The following is a 15,481-nucleotide window of genomic DNA, read 5'->3' on the forward strand; positions in this document are numbered from 1 at the left end:
TTGCAGTAGGAGTGGATGGTGCTGCTCTTGGGTGGCTTCCATCTTTCTTGACTAAATATTTCCGGAAAGTGATATGGGAAAGTTGCTTCTCTTTCCTTTGGGTACCATAATATGGACTTCTGCAGGGATCTGTCTTGTCTCCCCTCCTGTTGAATGTGTGGGGCTGTTGGGAGGGTTAGTCAGAAGATACAGGCTGCGGTGTTTTCAGTAGGCTGATGACATTCAGCTCTGTCATTGTCTCCTGATATAGCCATGATAGGCCAGTGTCAGAGGAAGTTGGGGCAGTGGTGGAAGGCCAGTGTCAGAGGAAGATTGGGGCAGTGGTGGAAGCCAGCTAGCTGATGCTCAATTGAGATAAGACGGGTACAGTTGGGAGTTGGGGGAAGCAATTGGGTAATATGGTGGTGATGATTTCTCTCCTTTTGACTGTGGGTGTGTTCCTACCATTTGTTTACCCACCTTCATTGGGAATAGTATGGGGTCTGCAGGTGCTGTTAGAGGATCAAATAGCAGCAGTGTCCAGGAGAGCTTTTTACCATCTGTGTGTGGCCAGGAGACTGAGACTGTGGTTGGGGTTTTTTTGTGTTTTGTTTTTCTTTTCAAATGCAAATCCTCTTGTAGTGATCCTTGTCTTTGTCACTTCAAAACTGGATTATTCCAGTTGACTCTGCATGAGGCTATAGTTGAGGTCAATCTGGGAATGTAAGGTTGTGTAGAGTGCGGCAACTTGCCTATTAACTGGTGGTACTTGGTGGCAGCACATGTTACTGGTGCTCCATGATGTGCCCTGGCTATCTACTGGTTTCCAGATGGAAGATGCTGGTTTTGATATATCAAGTCTTAATTGGGACTTGATACTCTGATACTTGAGAAGACCACCTCTCCTTGTGCCATATTGCTACATTTGCAATCAGTGGAGCCATTTGATTAATAGATTCCAAGCTCAGAAGGGACCATCATCATTATCTGGTCTGACCTCCTGTATAACACAGGCCATAGAACTTCCCCATAATAATTCACAGATCATATATGTTAGAAAAACATCCGGTCTTGATTTAAAAATTGTCATTGATGGAGAATCCATCATGACCCATGGTAAATTGTTCCAATGGTTAAATTATCCTCACAGTTAAAAATTTACACTTTGATCTGACTCCACCTTGATTTAAACAAGGTGGCTGATGATAGTGTTCTTTGTGAGGGGTCATCATCTCAGGAATAGGCTTTCCCCACTAGTCCAAAATGGCCCAAAGTTCCATTGAACTTTATAGCACCCTGCAAGATGGCTGTTACGCAGGCTGCTGTGGAGGCAAGCCTTGGAAAGAAATCTGATATGTTGGTGAGAGGGATGGCTGGTGTTTTTAAAAATTTAAGGCATGGGTGTCTAGAGCCTTAGTACTTGACCCTCTTTATTTCTGTATAAATCTTATAATTATTAATTTGCATTACAGTAGTGTGTAGAAATCAGGGCTGTAAGTAAGGATTGTAAGACAGATTGTGAAGCATTTGCAATTGAAATAAATGAGCAGGCAAAGGGCAGAGGGGAACCAGAGGCACATAGAAATGAAATTTTGTCCATGGTCACACAACCGGTCAGTGGCAGAGCTGTCAATAGAATCCAAGACACCGTGTTAAAGAATAATTTCACACATCTTCAGTCACCCAAATGGAATCCTGTAACATCAGAATGAATGGAATTCTAGTCTCCATATGGGTCACTTTTTGTGTTCTTTTGAACAATAGTGACTGTCTCAGAAGAACACACTTTCTGCTTTTCTGCTGCTGGTCCCTTGTTTGAATAAGCCTATTATTCTTCATTGTTTATTGTAGTTGGTCAGGGGAGTAACATTATATATGGTACTAGTCCATTAACAGCTAGGAGTCAACCTGGCATATGAGGGCTTGTTATATTTTTTTCTGTCTTGTTTTCCTTGTAGTTGAAGGAGACGAGAAGGCTTGTGATCCCTTGCAGGGTTACAATGTTACCTGGTACTTTAGATATTCTGATTGCTACAATGAAGTCTCCAACTTTGGGGTAAGAATCATCTGGAACTGCATGGTGGGTTGTTTTTTTGGGGTTTTTTTTTGGGTCATGGTGGCTTAGTGCAGGGGTGGCCAAGGTGTGGCTCCGGAGCCACACGCGGCTCTTCAGAAGGTAATGTGCGGCTCCTTGTATAGGCACCAACTCCGGGGCTGGAGCTACAGGCGCCAACTTTCCAATGTGCTGAGGGGTGCTCACTGCTCAACCCCTGGCTCTACCACAGGCCCTGCCCCCACTCCACCCCATCCAGCCCCCTCCTCTGAGCCTACCATGCCCTCGCTCCTCCCCCCTACCCCAGAGCCTCCTGCACGCCAAGAAACAGCTGATCAGGAGGTGTGGGGAGGGAGGGCACTGATCAGGAGGGCAGCCGGTGGGTGGGAGGCGCTTGGGGAGGGGGAGGGTAGAGCTGATGCGGGGCTGCTGATGTATTACTGTGGCTCTTTGGCAATGTACACTGGTAAATTCTGGCTCCTTGGGCTCAGGTTGGCCACCCCTGGCTTAAAGGATTTGAGCTTGGATACTTCATTTATATCTCATTCCTGTCAGTCTGCTGTTCTGTGGAAGGCATCTGTACTCTGGTGGTAAGACTCCTCGGTAACTGGGAAATGCAGAGGGCATAACCCAAAGCTTATTGAATTCAAGGGGAGTCTTTCTATTGACTTCAGTGGATTTTGGATCGGGCCAGTAGCTCTTGAGTGTTTACACTAATTTTCTTCATCTAGATGCAGAGGATAAAAAAGCAACTAGAAAAACCCAAACAAACCCATCAACTCTGATTAAAAACTCAAACACTTAATATTCAGTACAAAAAAAATTAGAGAATTTAGCACTCCAAGGTCAGCAAATACCTAAACTGAGTTTGTATTCAACCTTAATTCTTCCCCCATCGCATATGCTATTTACAAGTCTGTACGTTATATAAACGCTACTGTCTCTCAAATACAGTAGAACATACAACTTTAGATACTTTTGTGTGGCACTTTGTGATAGTTTTCTTGTTTACTTAATTTTCATTCTCAGGTTCATAAAATGTACTGAATATAACTTTTTATATTAAATTCTCTCTTCTGTCTAAGGTATTTTAATAATTTAGACTTCCATGTTGCAGATTTATGCTTCTCCTCTAAATTTAAGCATATAAATAATCCCACTGATTTCATCCCGATTACTCATGTACTTAAAATTAACCACAGGTGTAAATGTTTGCAGGCTTTAGGCCTTAACAGCCATGTTGACTTTTTTTTTTAAACCAGTGGTACAATCTTATTTCAGGTGCAGTTGATTATTAAGCAAGTTAGCTCTGAACTTAGGTTCCTTTTATATGGTAACAAATGTTCACTATTAGTATTGTATAATACATGTTGTATATTTATAGTTTACAGTGCAACTTTAATGAAAATAACTTTGTAGACTGCATTCAGTTCTGTATGTATATAATTGTGTAAGATTATGTTTAAAAAATCATGGCAGAACTAGTTGCCACTCTCTGGTTAGAGAACGGAGAGTTCAGTTATAAGATGTGTTTTGATCCCCATTCTAAATTTACATGGAAGGATTTTTGCTATGAATATCTTTGTAATTAATTTGGGTGGATTCATTTTGTACGGACAGGATGGGAAATACTTTTTTTGTTTTAGATGTCCTTTTCTCTTCATAGATGTTTGTACGTTAAGAGAAATTGTGTTGCTTTCCAGTTTTTCTAGCTGCAGAGAAAAATCATTTTATATATCAAATGCTAAAACATAACTTATATTATGTGTCTGACAGGATGATCAAGCAGTGTCTTATTTTGGAACCACTACTGAAGCACATACGGGTTGGTCAGGATCCTATGCCATGGCTTCACTCTTCTTCCCCAACTGTTCTGAGCTCTTCAAACCACAGGTATGATGTTGGTGAAGGCTTTGTAATCCCACCATGTTCTCTAATACCACACTCAGAGGAAAGGATTGGGATGATTCCTACTGGAACAGTGGGGCTTGTTGCAACTACTGCCTTAGCTGATGAGTACATATCCCCTACCTTAAAGCGGAGAAGATGTATCTTTATGTGTGTATATAATTTATTTGTTAATCATGATTTCTTTGTTTTGGTTTATTTAATGTTTACTGTTCAAAGTCTGGCCCCAAAAAGCAGACTTAAATGGTGGAGTTTTCCATATTGGCAACACCGTGTCTTCTTCATATTGGGGAATGGCATAGAGCTCACTGCTGGGAAGGTTGTGGGTGTGTCCATGTAGTCAGAATGGGTGCTGCTTTTGGCAGGGCTGTGGGAAGTACACAGCAAACTGGGGTTTACATTCCTTGCTGAATAATACCCTCAGCTTTTTGCCAGGTGAGTGTACAAGACTAACATTTAAATAAACATAAATTTAAAGACTAGGTGGATAGGTAGATTATATAACACATTGTCGATAAATTAGAAACTTCAAGCAACTTTTGCCTTTTCAAAAGAGTACTTAAAGCATAAGACCAAACAAGAGGGGGAAGAGGAGGGCCCAAGTGGGCAGTGACACGTGGAGGTATGTGCTTGTGGAAAGGAATCCAGGGGGCGTGTACAAGTACACGCCCTAGACCAGTTGTATCTTGCCACGTGAATCTGCACAACTCTATTAATACTAAATGTCAGTAAACGTACTGTTTGTTTAACAGTTTGTACATAGAGATTTCAAGGAGAAATGTGCAGCTTGGCATCTGTATTAGACTGTTCCCAGTTGAAACAAAGGACATTCTGTAGTGAACACCAGGAAACTTCTCTTAACTACTGAATCTGGTGTACTAAGTAAGCAATGAGGCATAGTTAAAGGTGACTGGAAAAGGAAATTTTAAAAATCATATTTGTGCTCTTTTAACTACTTTGATGTATAAAGCTGGCTTGAAACACGTTTTAAAATACGTTGCCTGCTTTTACATTTAGAAATATCAGAACTGTCAACTGTTTTCTCTGCTTTTACTGGAAGAGCTCTTGTGCATCTCAGCTAGGTATTAGGAGGCCATATATTAATAGAATGGCCAAGGTGGCAAGGGTGGGATTTTCAAAAGACCATAAGGGTATGTCTACACTGCAATAAAACCCTTTATCGCTGGTCTGTGTCAGCTGACTCAGGCTGCTGGGGTTATAAAATTGCAGTGTAGATCTTCAGGCTTGGGCTGGAGGCTGAGCTTGAATGTCTGCACTGCAGTTTTGTAGCCCCGCAGCCCAAGCAGCCCAAGCGCAAGTCAGATGACACAACTAGCTGTGGATGTATTATTGCAGTGTAGACATATACCCTATGTGACTTTTCCTTGGGCGCCTTTGAAATCACAACCAAAATCTTGAACAAAGACATCCTTTCTCCCAATGTGTATCAGCTAATAAACGATTGTAAACAGTCTGGCAAAGACTCTTTCACACTCAGTTGCTTAGCTTTCAGGGTCTTCTAAAGTAGTAGTTTCATTAGTTTTCCAGTCGCTGTACTGTCTTTCCGGGTAGTCAAGATCTGAATTTATGTAAAAAACAAGCAGCAAAAAAAAAATCTGCAAATACAACCCAACTAAACCCACCCTTTCAGGACTCTTTTATGCATAAAGAAATAAAACGGCTTGGGTCCAACTTTTTTCTTCATGAGTTACCTCTCACAGGGAGGTGCCTAGAACTCTCTAAGTGGTGCACACTTTATTATGGGAATTAACTTCTTTACTCCTCAAATTAAATCTGTCGGTTCATTTCTAAAAAATGAAACCTGTTGTATTTAGTAATTCCGTCTCCTAAAAGGGCTAGTCTAAGCAAGTGCACAAAGCTTTATCCCAGCTGTGGAGAGAGTTTGGGTTAGGGAAATGAGAGAAGGGTGTCTCCCTGTAAATTAACCCTCTGTTGCTATGTTTCAGAATGTGCTTTCTTTCTTGTAATCTAATTTTAACAGCAGAAGCACTGCTGGTATAACTTGTCTTTATATTTCTAAGAAAGTGTTTATATATATATATATATATATTTTTTTTTATCTTAAAGATTTTCTATAAAGAGTATATTCCCCTAGAACACCTCTCAGATGAAAAGCAAGAGGTAATTACGTTTCTTTGGTGTACATGATTTTAAAATGGGGTTGATGGTGGTGTGTGTGTGTGTGTGTGGGGGGGAAGCTTTTGGAATCTTGATTAATTGCTGCTTTTTATGTTTTAAAGAGCTTAAAAGATAAGGAGAATGCAACAAACCACACAATGGTGGCAGAGAAAACTGTAAGTATCTGAGGATTTTAGGCATAAAGGGTGGTGTGGAATCTAGCAACTCTAAATAAAATTGTTTATATTTGCACAAATTCTTTTTAGTATCTATTAACGGTAGTGCTATTAATTTTGCTACACTGAATTTTATGGAAGCTAGATATGTTTTAGCCTTGTCATAGTGTAATAATTATGTGGAACGTAGGTAATTTGGCAATAGTTCTAGGTGTTCCACATTCTTCATATGAAATGTTTAGTTCTTTTAAGTCCATGTTCTCTCTGGATTCTATTAAAGGTCAGACTGGTTTTATCAGAAATAAAATTAAATACAATAGTTAGGTTTAAATTTTTAACACACTAATGTTGGTATATAATCTATATCCGTTTTCACAGATTTTTATCATTGATAATTTTGTCTTCTCAAGTATCTGATTTATTGGCAGATCTGAGTTGTAAGCATGAGGGATGTCCCACAGCCAATAGTAATTTCTACAGCAAATGATCAATATGGAAAGTTCTTAGTCCATCTCAATAACCTTTGCTGTTTCATGTTATACAATTTGAATTGCTACTATCAAAGCCAAATAACTCGGTATAGTTCTGTTGTTGCTTTCAGAGAGTAAGAAGCAAAATAGTCTTGGTGAATGTGTTTGTTAGTGGAGCCGAACCCAGGAAAGCTACTCTTTTCTGACATCACTGTAGCTTTTGTGGTAGTCTGTCTGATTAGCTTTACTAACTTTTAGTGCATTGCATATAAACCACATTTTTTTAGGAGCCTGGCTCTAGTGTATTACAAGTGTGAGAACAAGTTGGAGATTGAATGAAAAGTATTAATATATATCCACTAGGTGGACATCTCCCATCGTGTTATGTAGTCGTATTCATATTTCCCAGCATAAGGGCTTTGGGGGAGAACATCATGATTGTAGCCTCATCTGTGAATACTGTGCCTGCTTAAAATCTTTTCAGGAGTCTTATCAGAAGATGTTAGTTTTTCATTGATCTGATTTGCTCTGTGTTGGTCTGTACATACATCTGGAAGCTTGTTTTTCAGGCAAGAAATGCTGTGATCCAAACCCGGAAAGATGGGCCATATATCTTCATTGTGCAAATTGGGATTTCAGCTTTGAAGGAGTCTAGTATCAACATGAAAAGGAGGGAGATAATGGCACCCTCCTCTGATCCAAAAGAGAGTCTCTTTACAAGTAAGCTGTATATAGCCATCTTTCATTCTCTTATTTATTTTTGACATATTGAATGCTCTTATCAGACATTCTTTAGGTGCTTTTATGTAATATATACTGTGCAGCCTAGTGTCAGTTTAAAGACTTCCATCTTCTATCTCACACACAATTACATTCTCCATTACAGCTCCCCTCAGCCTAAGGCAATAGATGAGCCATGCGTGGTATCAGGAGGATGACAAAGCCTAAAGCTGTTAAACTAATGGTGGAAACTATCGAGTCGTCAGTAATTCAATTCTGAGTATTGTCCCTCCATGTAAGGATCTCGGAAGAACACCCAACTAATGTAGTTGTTTATAGTAACGCTCTTAAGTAGAAAGAACAGGAGTACTTGTGGCACCTTAGAGACTAACATTTATTTGAGCATAAGCTTTCGTGGGCTACAGCCCACTTCATCGGATGCATAGAATGGAAAATATAGTGAGGGGAGATATATACACATTCAGAGAACATGAAAAGATGAGAGTAGCCAGGCCTCAAGTGATGTAGCATTGCAAGATCAAAATTAACACCTTGCAGTTGCTACTAGCAGTGACTTGGAACCATGTGCACACCATTGAGGAAATAATAAACTCTTTAGCATATCTTAAATTAAAATTTTATTGGCATGACAATTGTTTTAAAAGTGGCTACAGAGCGTAGGCAGTTAAGAAAAATAAGGAAATTCAAAATTAAGGCTTAAATGTTGTCTTGAACTAGCCCTCGTCTGCACAGGCTCTTCGTAGCACAAATTAATATAATTTACTTTTCACTAATGACTCCTATATATAACAGGGCATGTCATTTTGAATACAAGCATGTCATTCATTGTTTTATATAAGGTTTAATCTTTTGTGTTTGAAGTACAAATTACATTTAAGAGGTGCTGCACTATGTAAAGATTTGGAATATCTCTGTTATTGTGCTGATGTCAGAATTAGGTTGTTCTAGTTCCCTGTTTTGGTTCCTGTTCAAACCAGTTGGATTGTTTTTTGACAGTGACTGTGGAACTGAAGGGTCCATATGAGTACCTCTCTCTTGCAGACTATCCTCTTATGATTGTAAGTAAAACTGGCTTTCTTTAGTTCGCCTACAGAGTTGACATAAATCCCAGTAAATTTTTTTTTCTTGAGCAGTGTAGTCAACCACAGTGACTTAGTGGCTCAGCATGAATAAAGAACATTATTTTTCATGTATTTTCCCTACTCTGCAAAGTTCAGGAATTAGCATGTTCCAGTATTAATTTTTTTTTATTGTCTGAGTGCTATAACATAGCTGCTGTAGACTAGTCATGACAGAAGGCAACAATATCATTAGTATAGTTATCCACTCGTGAATTGCAACTTTCAGTACATACTCTCCTGTCTTAGGTCATCTGGGGAAACTCATTGTTCTTTTTTGCTTAATGTTACCATTTTGTGTGTCATTGCTTTCTCTGCTCTTCAGTGGTAGCCACCCCCTACTGTTCTTCACTGTCACCAGACAGTGACCGAATAACTCAGCTTGTAGCTGACTCAGTTCTTAGTTGTTTCTTTCCAGGAGATGAAGTGATTTCCTGCTGGTTGAAGAAGTAAAGGGACTTAAACAAAATGTTCATCCCCTTTATAGAGACCTTGGAAAAAGACTGACAAAAAGTAATGTCTCTTTAGCTGATTGCAGTGATCTCTGCTACGGGGCGGGGGTAAGCAGTAGTCTCTGGTTGTGATTGAGATGCTGCACACTTCACTTTCTGCAGAAGTAGAAAGCATCCAGCAGAATTTTCTAAGGCTCATTTAACCTGTGTGAGTGATCCAATGTGAGAGATCCAGGAAAAGGGCCTTTAAGTCTAGAAGGTACCTGTGATGGAGGGCCTTGACTGAAGCTGCTGTGGCTAGGTCCTTCTATTTGAATTGTATGCCTAACCTGGACATGCAGGTGTATAGGGAAGAAAATCCTATCCTGATCAGGAAGTGCGTTGAGGTTCTGCAGTTTGTCTCTCGATGGCCTAGTTTAAAAACCAGTTCACTGCAGGGAGAGACTGCAGTTGTGCTTATGCTGTCCCCCTTTGGATCAACTACATGGCCAGAACATATTGAGTGGCCATTTGTTTTATGTGCTTTATTGTCTTCATCCTCATCTTTCTTGCACATTGAACCTCAGTGATCTATTGGAAGTTCACCATGATTTGGTTGGTGTTCTGATGTTTCTAATCCATCAAATAACTTATGAAATCTGTTTTTCAACATGTCAAGTTTGCTTCTATGCAATGCTTGTCTGAAAGATCTTGATGACTTGACTTTTTTAAGATACTTAAGTCACTTTGGACCGAAAACAGCAGAGTGTTAGTTGGAACATTCTTTTGTGATTAATTTCTGAGACTTTTTCTAGGTCCTGTGTCTTACTCATCTCTTTTGAATGACCTCAGATTTGGTCAAAAACTTTGTTTGCTGGCCACATGTGTCAAAAGGTGATTTTGGGACTGGGGGAAATGACCAAACAGATCTGTAACGAAAAGCAAGCCTCTTTCCTACCTGGGAGGGGAGGGTTCCAATAATCACCCCGTAACTTGTGCTTTACAGAATGGTATGAGAAATAAGCCTGCTTCTTACCTTAAATCTTTCCAGGATAGATTCAGGAAAGTTTCTGAAATGTCCCTTAAGGGTGGCAGAGAAGTTTGGAACTACAAGAACAAACAGGTCCAAGGGGGGTGATATTTCTTGGTGTTCGGGGGATGATTTGTACAAGCGCAGATTCTAATTGGAGTTTTTTTAGGCTAGTGATATTTGCTTTACTCCTTTGGAAGAATCAGCCGAGAATAAGTTGGGAAGCTCCTCTTATATAAGAATGGAATCACTCAAACTCAATTACATTGATTCCATCTGCTGGCAGTGAGAAATTTGTACCATGCCTCCAGATTGTTACAGAACCCCAGGAAAGAAATGTGAAGTGGAACTTTTTTTAAACTTTCCACAGTAGTTGGATATAGACATTTCAAAAGCTTTACCAAGAAAATAAAGCTGTATTAAATCCATGTTTAAACTGTCCTTCCGTGGAAATGGAGTTGGGTCTAACCATTCTATTAATCCCTTCCTTGTTTCCCTCCTCATATAATAGTTTTTCATGGTGATGTGTATCGTATATGTGTTCTTTGGAGTTCTGTGGCTTGCATGGTCAGCCTGTTATTGGCGGGACCTCCTGAGGATCCAGTTCTGGATTGGTGCGGTTATCTTCCTGGGAATGCTGGAGAAAGCAGTCTTCTATGCAGAATTCCAGAACATCCGCTACACGGGAGAATCTGGTATGTATCAAGGACAGCTTATAATTATGGGTATATTGACATTGCTGTCAGAAGTGTGACTCAGCACATGTCAACATCCTGAGGTAGCTTTGATTTAGACAGTTGAATAAGTCTAGCAGTGGAGCTGCGGCACTAGGAGCTGTACAAGCCCTTCCGGGACCCTAGATATGTATTTGATCAACCAATATGTGCTGCTGTGGCTTCGCTATTATTGTTTGAGCTAGCTAGATCAAAACTAGCTCTACATATTCTGCAGTCACCCCTCTGATTGTAATGTAGTCATACCCATTGTCATGGGCAGGGTAAGGTGGTAATGACTCATCCTAATATATAACTAATTAGGTAATGTATATTCAATAACTATTTGATTAGTTGGGCACCTCAGAACAAGGAATAAGTAGTCAACATTTTTGGGTTCTGTTCCCAATTGTGCCACAGGCTCTCTGGGTGACCTCTGGAAAGTTAGTAAACTGAAGTCTTCAGTCTTCATTGTCCCATCTGTAAAAAGGGTATAATACCTACTTTATAGGGATAATTGAATCCTGTTTCTAAAATGCTTTGACATTCTCTGAGACTTAACCTACATAGCACATTGAATTTATGTCTGTATAGGAAAATCTTGCTAACAATAAGGATAGTTGAGCACTGGAGCAGGTTGCCTAGGGAGGTTGTGGGATCCCTGTCATGGGAGGTTTTTTACAAACAGATTAGACAAATATCTGTCATGGATGGTATACGTATGCTTCTTCCTGCCCCAGTGTGGAGGGAAGGACTAGATAACTTTGAGGTTCCTTCCAGACCTACACTTCTATGAATCTATAATGTAGTATTTTAGAAAATATTTCAAAAACATTTTAGGATCTGACTTAAACTAATTTAAAGCTGATACTGGTGCTGTTTTGCTCACCCATACATCCTTATGAGTTAGACGTTTGTGCTATAGTACATCAAAAAGCCTTAAAACACAAGGTAATAGATTACAAATGCCAAATCTAGATGCAACAAGTTGAGTTATAGACGGAGCTGGGTTGTGAATTAATAGGTTGTGTGACTTGCTTTGGGATATGACATTTCACCTATCTAGATCACTAATTATAATCTGGCTCAGGCTTGTAGCAACCAAAATTAATTACTGTACCAACTCACTGTCAATTGCAATTGAAGCTGATTGGAGTGTGTTGGGTTCTAGGTGGGATGCACTAGCACAGGGCTTCGCACCAAGATCTTAAAGAAGGATCTGAGTGAGTGGAAACTACAACATGGTCTTACAGAATTTTTACATGCAGACGTCCTGATCCACAATGTAGAGGATCTTGTTAGTTGGCTACTTGGGATGCTATTAATGCCCAGGAGATGCTTAAGGGCTATATCCAAAGTATTTGCAAGAAGGAATGGGGAAGGGCATTACCATATTTTGGTTTCTGCTTGAATTAAGATCATTAGGTATTCAGTCTGATTTAATGACTTGTGTATACCCTGTGGTGAGGTATGGGACTGAAATAACCTTCAGTTCATCTCTCTGCTAGAAGATACTTAGATTAGATAAAACCTACCTTTATCTTATATAGACCTTTCGCATACAGACATTTTCTGAGAAAAGTTTCTCATTAACTCCTTTGGTGCTGAATGAAGTATTCAGCTCTTCCTGGAAGCTTGCTCCAACAGTAGATAATAAAAAGATTAAAAATACTGATGCATTTTAATTTGCCTGCGTTTCTTGGAATAGTCTTGACCACTGTAGTGTTGCTCTTACCTGCAGCACTTACTCAGAACCTGAATTATATGTTTAGTAACCAAGTTTCTTGTGCTTTGTTCTTGGTAGTCCAAGGTGCACTGATACTTGCAGAGCTGCTTTCTGCAGTGAAACGTTCACTGGCTCGAACACTGGTCATCATCGTGAGCCTGGGATACGGGATAGTTAAGTGAGTAACAACCTCATCTCATGTTACAGGCTGAACATGTTTCTTTAAAGTGGCTAAATGACATTTGAATGTTATTAGCAAGCTTGGAAAATGGATGCTGCAGTGAGACAAAATGAAGTAAAATGTTAAATACAAAAACTATTGGAACCAGGAATGGAAAGAGAATTTTAAAGAGAGAGAAGGCAAAAATCTTTCTGTAGTTCAACACTCTTCTCTTTTTAAAATAGGCAAATTAGAGACACTGTCAGTGAGGAAGCTGACCTATCTACTGAAAAATGACATTTCGTAATGCATATGAGCTTAATTAAATGTTTCTTGAAAATGTTAAAAATTAACCCTGTTTTAAAAAAAAAAAAAAATAGTTGCTGACAGCACTAAGTAATGGATTCTGTTAACGCTGTCACTTTCCATGATGTAGTTAGGTGCGTGTGAAGGCTGTGCGCATGCATGAACAGATACTAGTATGCAGTGAATATAATTGAGTACAAAGTGCTCAGTGTCCAGGAGAGGGAGAATATCAGCAAGTAGGTGGGTTATGGGGAATGGTAGAAGTGTGATCATTCATTCAAAATATTTTCTTTAAACCCTTTAAATGTGGATAGTAACAGGACTAAAACAGGTGGAGATAACTCTGTTCTTAAGTGCATTTGCTGAATCTTCTTGAGATGGGAGGAAGTATGGAGATGAGTGGGTGGGGATGACTTTAGATACTCACTTGGGGGAATATGCAATTCTGGATCTGATCTTTTTTAAGAAAGATGTGGAAAAACTAGAGAGGATGCAACAAATGCAAAAGGATTAAATAAGACCTATGATGAAGGACCAAAGGCACTAAAATGTGTGTAATCTAAAGGGGAGAGAACATGGGGGGACAAAGCTTGGCATAGAATAACTCTATAAATGAAGAAAAGTATTTCATAAGATGGTAGAACCAGGATTAAAGGAAGCCAAGAAAGGAAAATGTTAAACTAGATTTTGGGGATGTTATGGTTCTTAGACTAGACTGAGATTAATCCATTATCTCTCACAATGAAAGAGTCTAAAACTCTTTTGAATGTTCAAAAAGCGGTTGGAGAAGACCACTTGTGTATGTATATTTTAAATTCCTATGAAGTGTGAGACAAACTTTTTCTGTGTCTGAAATTAAGTCTGGGTCTTGAAGTGGTTTTTATCTTACACATAGTGTGTGAAACTTTCATTGTACTGTACTCTTAAAATCACACCTTTAAATTCAAGGCTGGACAAAGCCTAACATGACACCATGAGCCTAGCGCACCATGACAAAATAATTTCCTAGATCTATAACTTGTGATGAGAAACCTTGAATCGTGTGCCTTTTGCCAAAGTGTGTGTGTTAGCTTTTTTCACTTTTTTTTATATTTCCCTGCAGGCCTCGTCTTGGAGTCACTCTTCACAAAGTAGTTACGGCTGGAGTGCTCTATTTATTATTTTCTGGCATGGAAGGTGTCCTTAGAGTCATAGGGGTCAGTAGACACTTACCTGTGTTTTCATGTGTGCTACAGTGTAGCAATTGTTGGTCTTGTGTGATTACATATACTGTAATGTAGTGAAGGATCCTTGGGTTGTGCTATAATAAGGAAATTTGGAGAATGAAATTCCCAGCGCCTTAGGGGGGAGAGAGTACAGTTGTGGAGTGTTGTTGAGAAGGCTTTATTTTTCCAGCTATTTTCCCAATTTCTTGCCGTGTCTCCTCCCCAAAATTTAATTGTTGGCAATGGAAAATAATTTTGGTGCTTTGAAATAGGAATACTTGAAAATAAGTGGGGTTTTTTGGGTCCAGAATTGACAAAGTTTTGAATTTGTGCCTACTAGTCAAGGGAGGTTTCACTGGGCCTTGTGCAGTGAAAAAAACACGTTGGCAAATAGAAATGGGTGCTTCTTGCAGATTTTTCAAGGTACGTATTTTAATAGCCCGATGAAGACTATTTTAATTCTTAAAGCTTTTATTGTAGTCATTTTTTAGGTCGATGGAGTTCGGCTTCACTAGGACAATATCAGTCCTGCAGTGGCACTGCTGCTTTTCACACTCTAAAACTTACCTTATCAGAAGAGTCTTTGTCTTTGGTTCTGCACCTGACTTGATTGAATTCTCGGGACAGCTTATTTTGACTTTGTCTCTTATTTGATACCCTTTCAGCTTTTCTATGGCACTATGGCTCTGATAGCGAACTTGGGTCTATCAGTGATTGATGCCTGTATTATTTTGTGGATATCCTTTCAGAAGTTGCCCAATATGACTAATTTTTCTAGGAAATGTTCAGTGCCTGGTGCAGAGACCAGTACAAGTGAATTTCTTACACAAATTCATTCAGGATGTTATTCTCTTATGTGCAAGAGGACTGTTGATCGCATCTTGTATGTTTTCTCCTAGTGGGTTCCATCAACTTGTGCCATTTTGTTTAAATTTAGTGCTCAATAGTGGAACATGTAGTCTTTGGCACCAACACAGTACCTGCAAAGATATATAACAATCTTTCTGTAAGAAGTGGGGTTATTGCAGCGCAGCACCATCAAGGCTGTCTGCTCATTAGCGGTGCCTTTTCAATGAGTTACTCACCTGACTCTAAAAACTTACTTCTTGCCATCTCAGTCGCTTGTGGGGATCAGAACTGTGTGTGGCGTTGTCTGCTTTTAACTCTGCTACAAAATACTCTGTCCTTTGTGGTGAACACTAATTCAAACCCTCTGCTTCAACGGCAAAGCATAGGGTCTTCATAGCTTTCCAGTTCTGTATTTGTTCTCTGATGGTAAAATGATAACCTGGGACTGAATGCTTGATGATTTTTGAGGTGTGTGTG

At 39.5% G+C, this 15,481-nt stretch overlaps 1 protein-coding gene across 5 annotated transcripts in view; it reads left to right on the forward strand.

The window, feature by feature from the left end:
- TMEM87A (transmembrane protein 87A) overlaps positions 1–15,481 on the forward strand; it is a 29,879-nt gene that overhangs the window by 1,526 nt on the left and 12,872 nt on the right. For 3 of the 5 annotated variants that reach the window (XM_054024798.1, XM_054024800.1, XM_054024802.1), the window contains exons 3-12: positions 1,938–2,035; positions 3,809–3,925; positions 6,029–6,082; positions 6,202–6,255; positions 7,295–7,445; positions 8,463–8,524; positions 10,557–10,740; positions 12,563–12,662; positions 14,053–14,146; positions 14,821–14,892. In XM_054024798.1, coding sequence (XP_053880773.1) covers positions 1,938–2,035; positions 3,809–3,925; positions 6,029–6,082; positions 6,202–6,255; positions 7,295–7,445; positions 8,463–8,524; positions 10,557–10,740; positions 12,563–12,662; positions 14,053–14,146; positions 14,821–14,892 — 986 coding nt within the window. The remainder of the gene's footprint in view (positions 1–1,937; positions 2,036–3,808; positions 3,926–6,028; positions 6,083–6,201; positions 6,256–7,294; positions 7,446–8,462; positions 8,525–10,556; positions 10,741–12,562; positions 12,663–14,052; positions 14,147–14,820; positions 14,893–15,481) is intronic. The other 2 variants (XM_054024799.1, XM_054024801.1) reach the window with 1 other exon arrangement.

This window comes from Malaclemys terrapin, chromosome 4, assembly GCF_027887155.1.
Source record: "Malaclemys terrapin pileata isolate rMalTer1 chromosome 4, rMalTer1.hap1, whole genome shotgun sequence".
In the NCBI taxonomy this organism is placed as follows: Eukaryota; Metazoa; Chordata; order Testudines; family Emydidae; genus Malaclemys; species Malaclemys terrapin.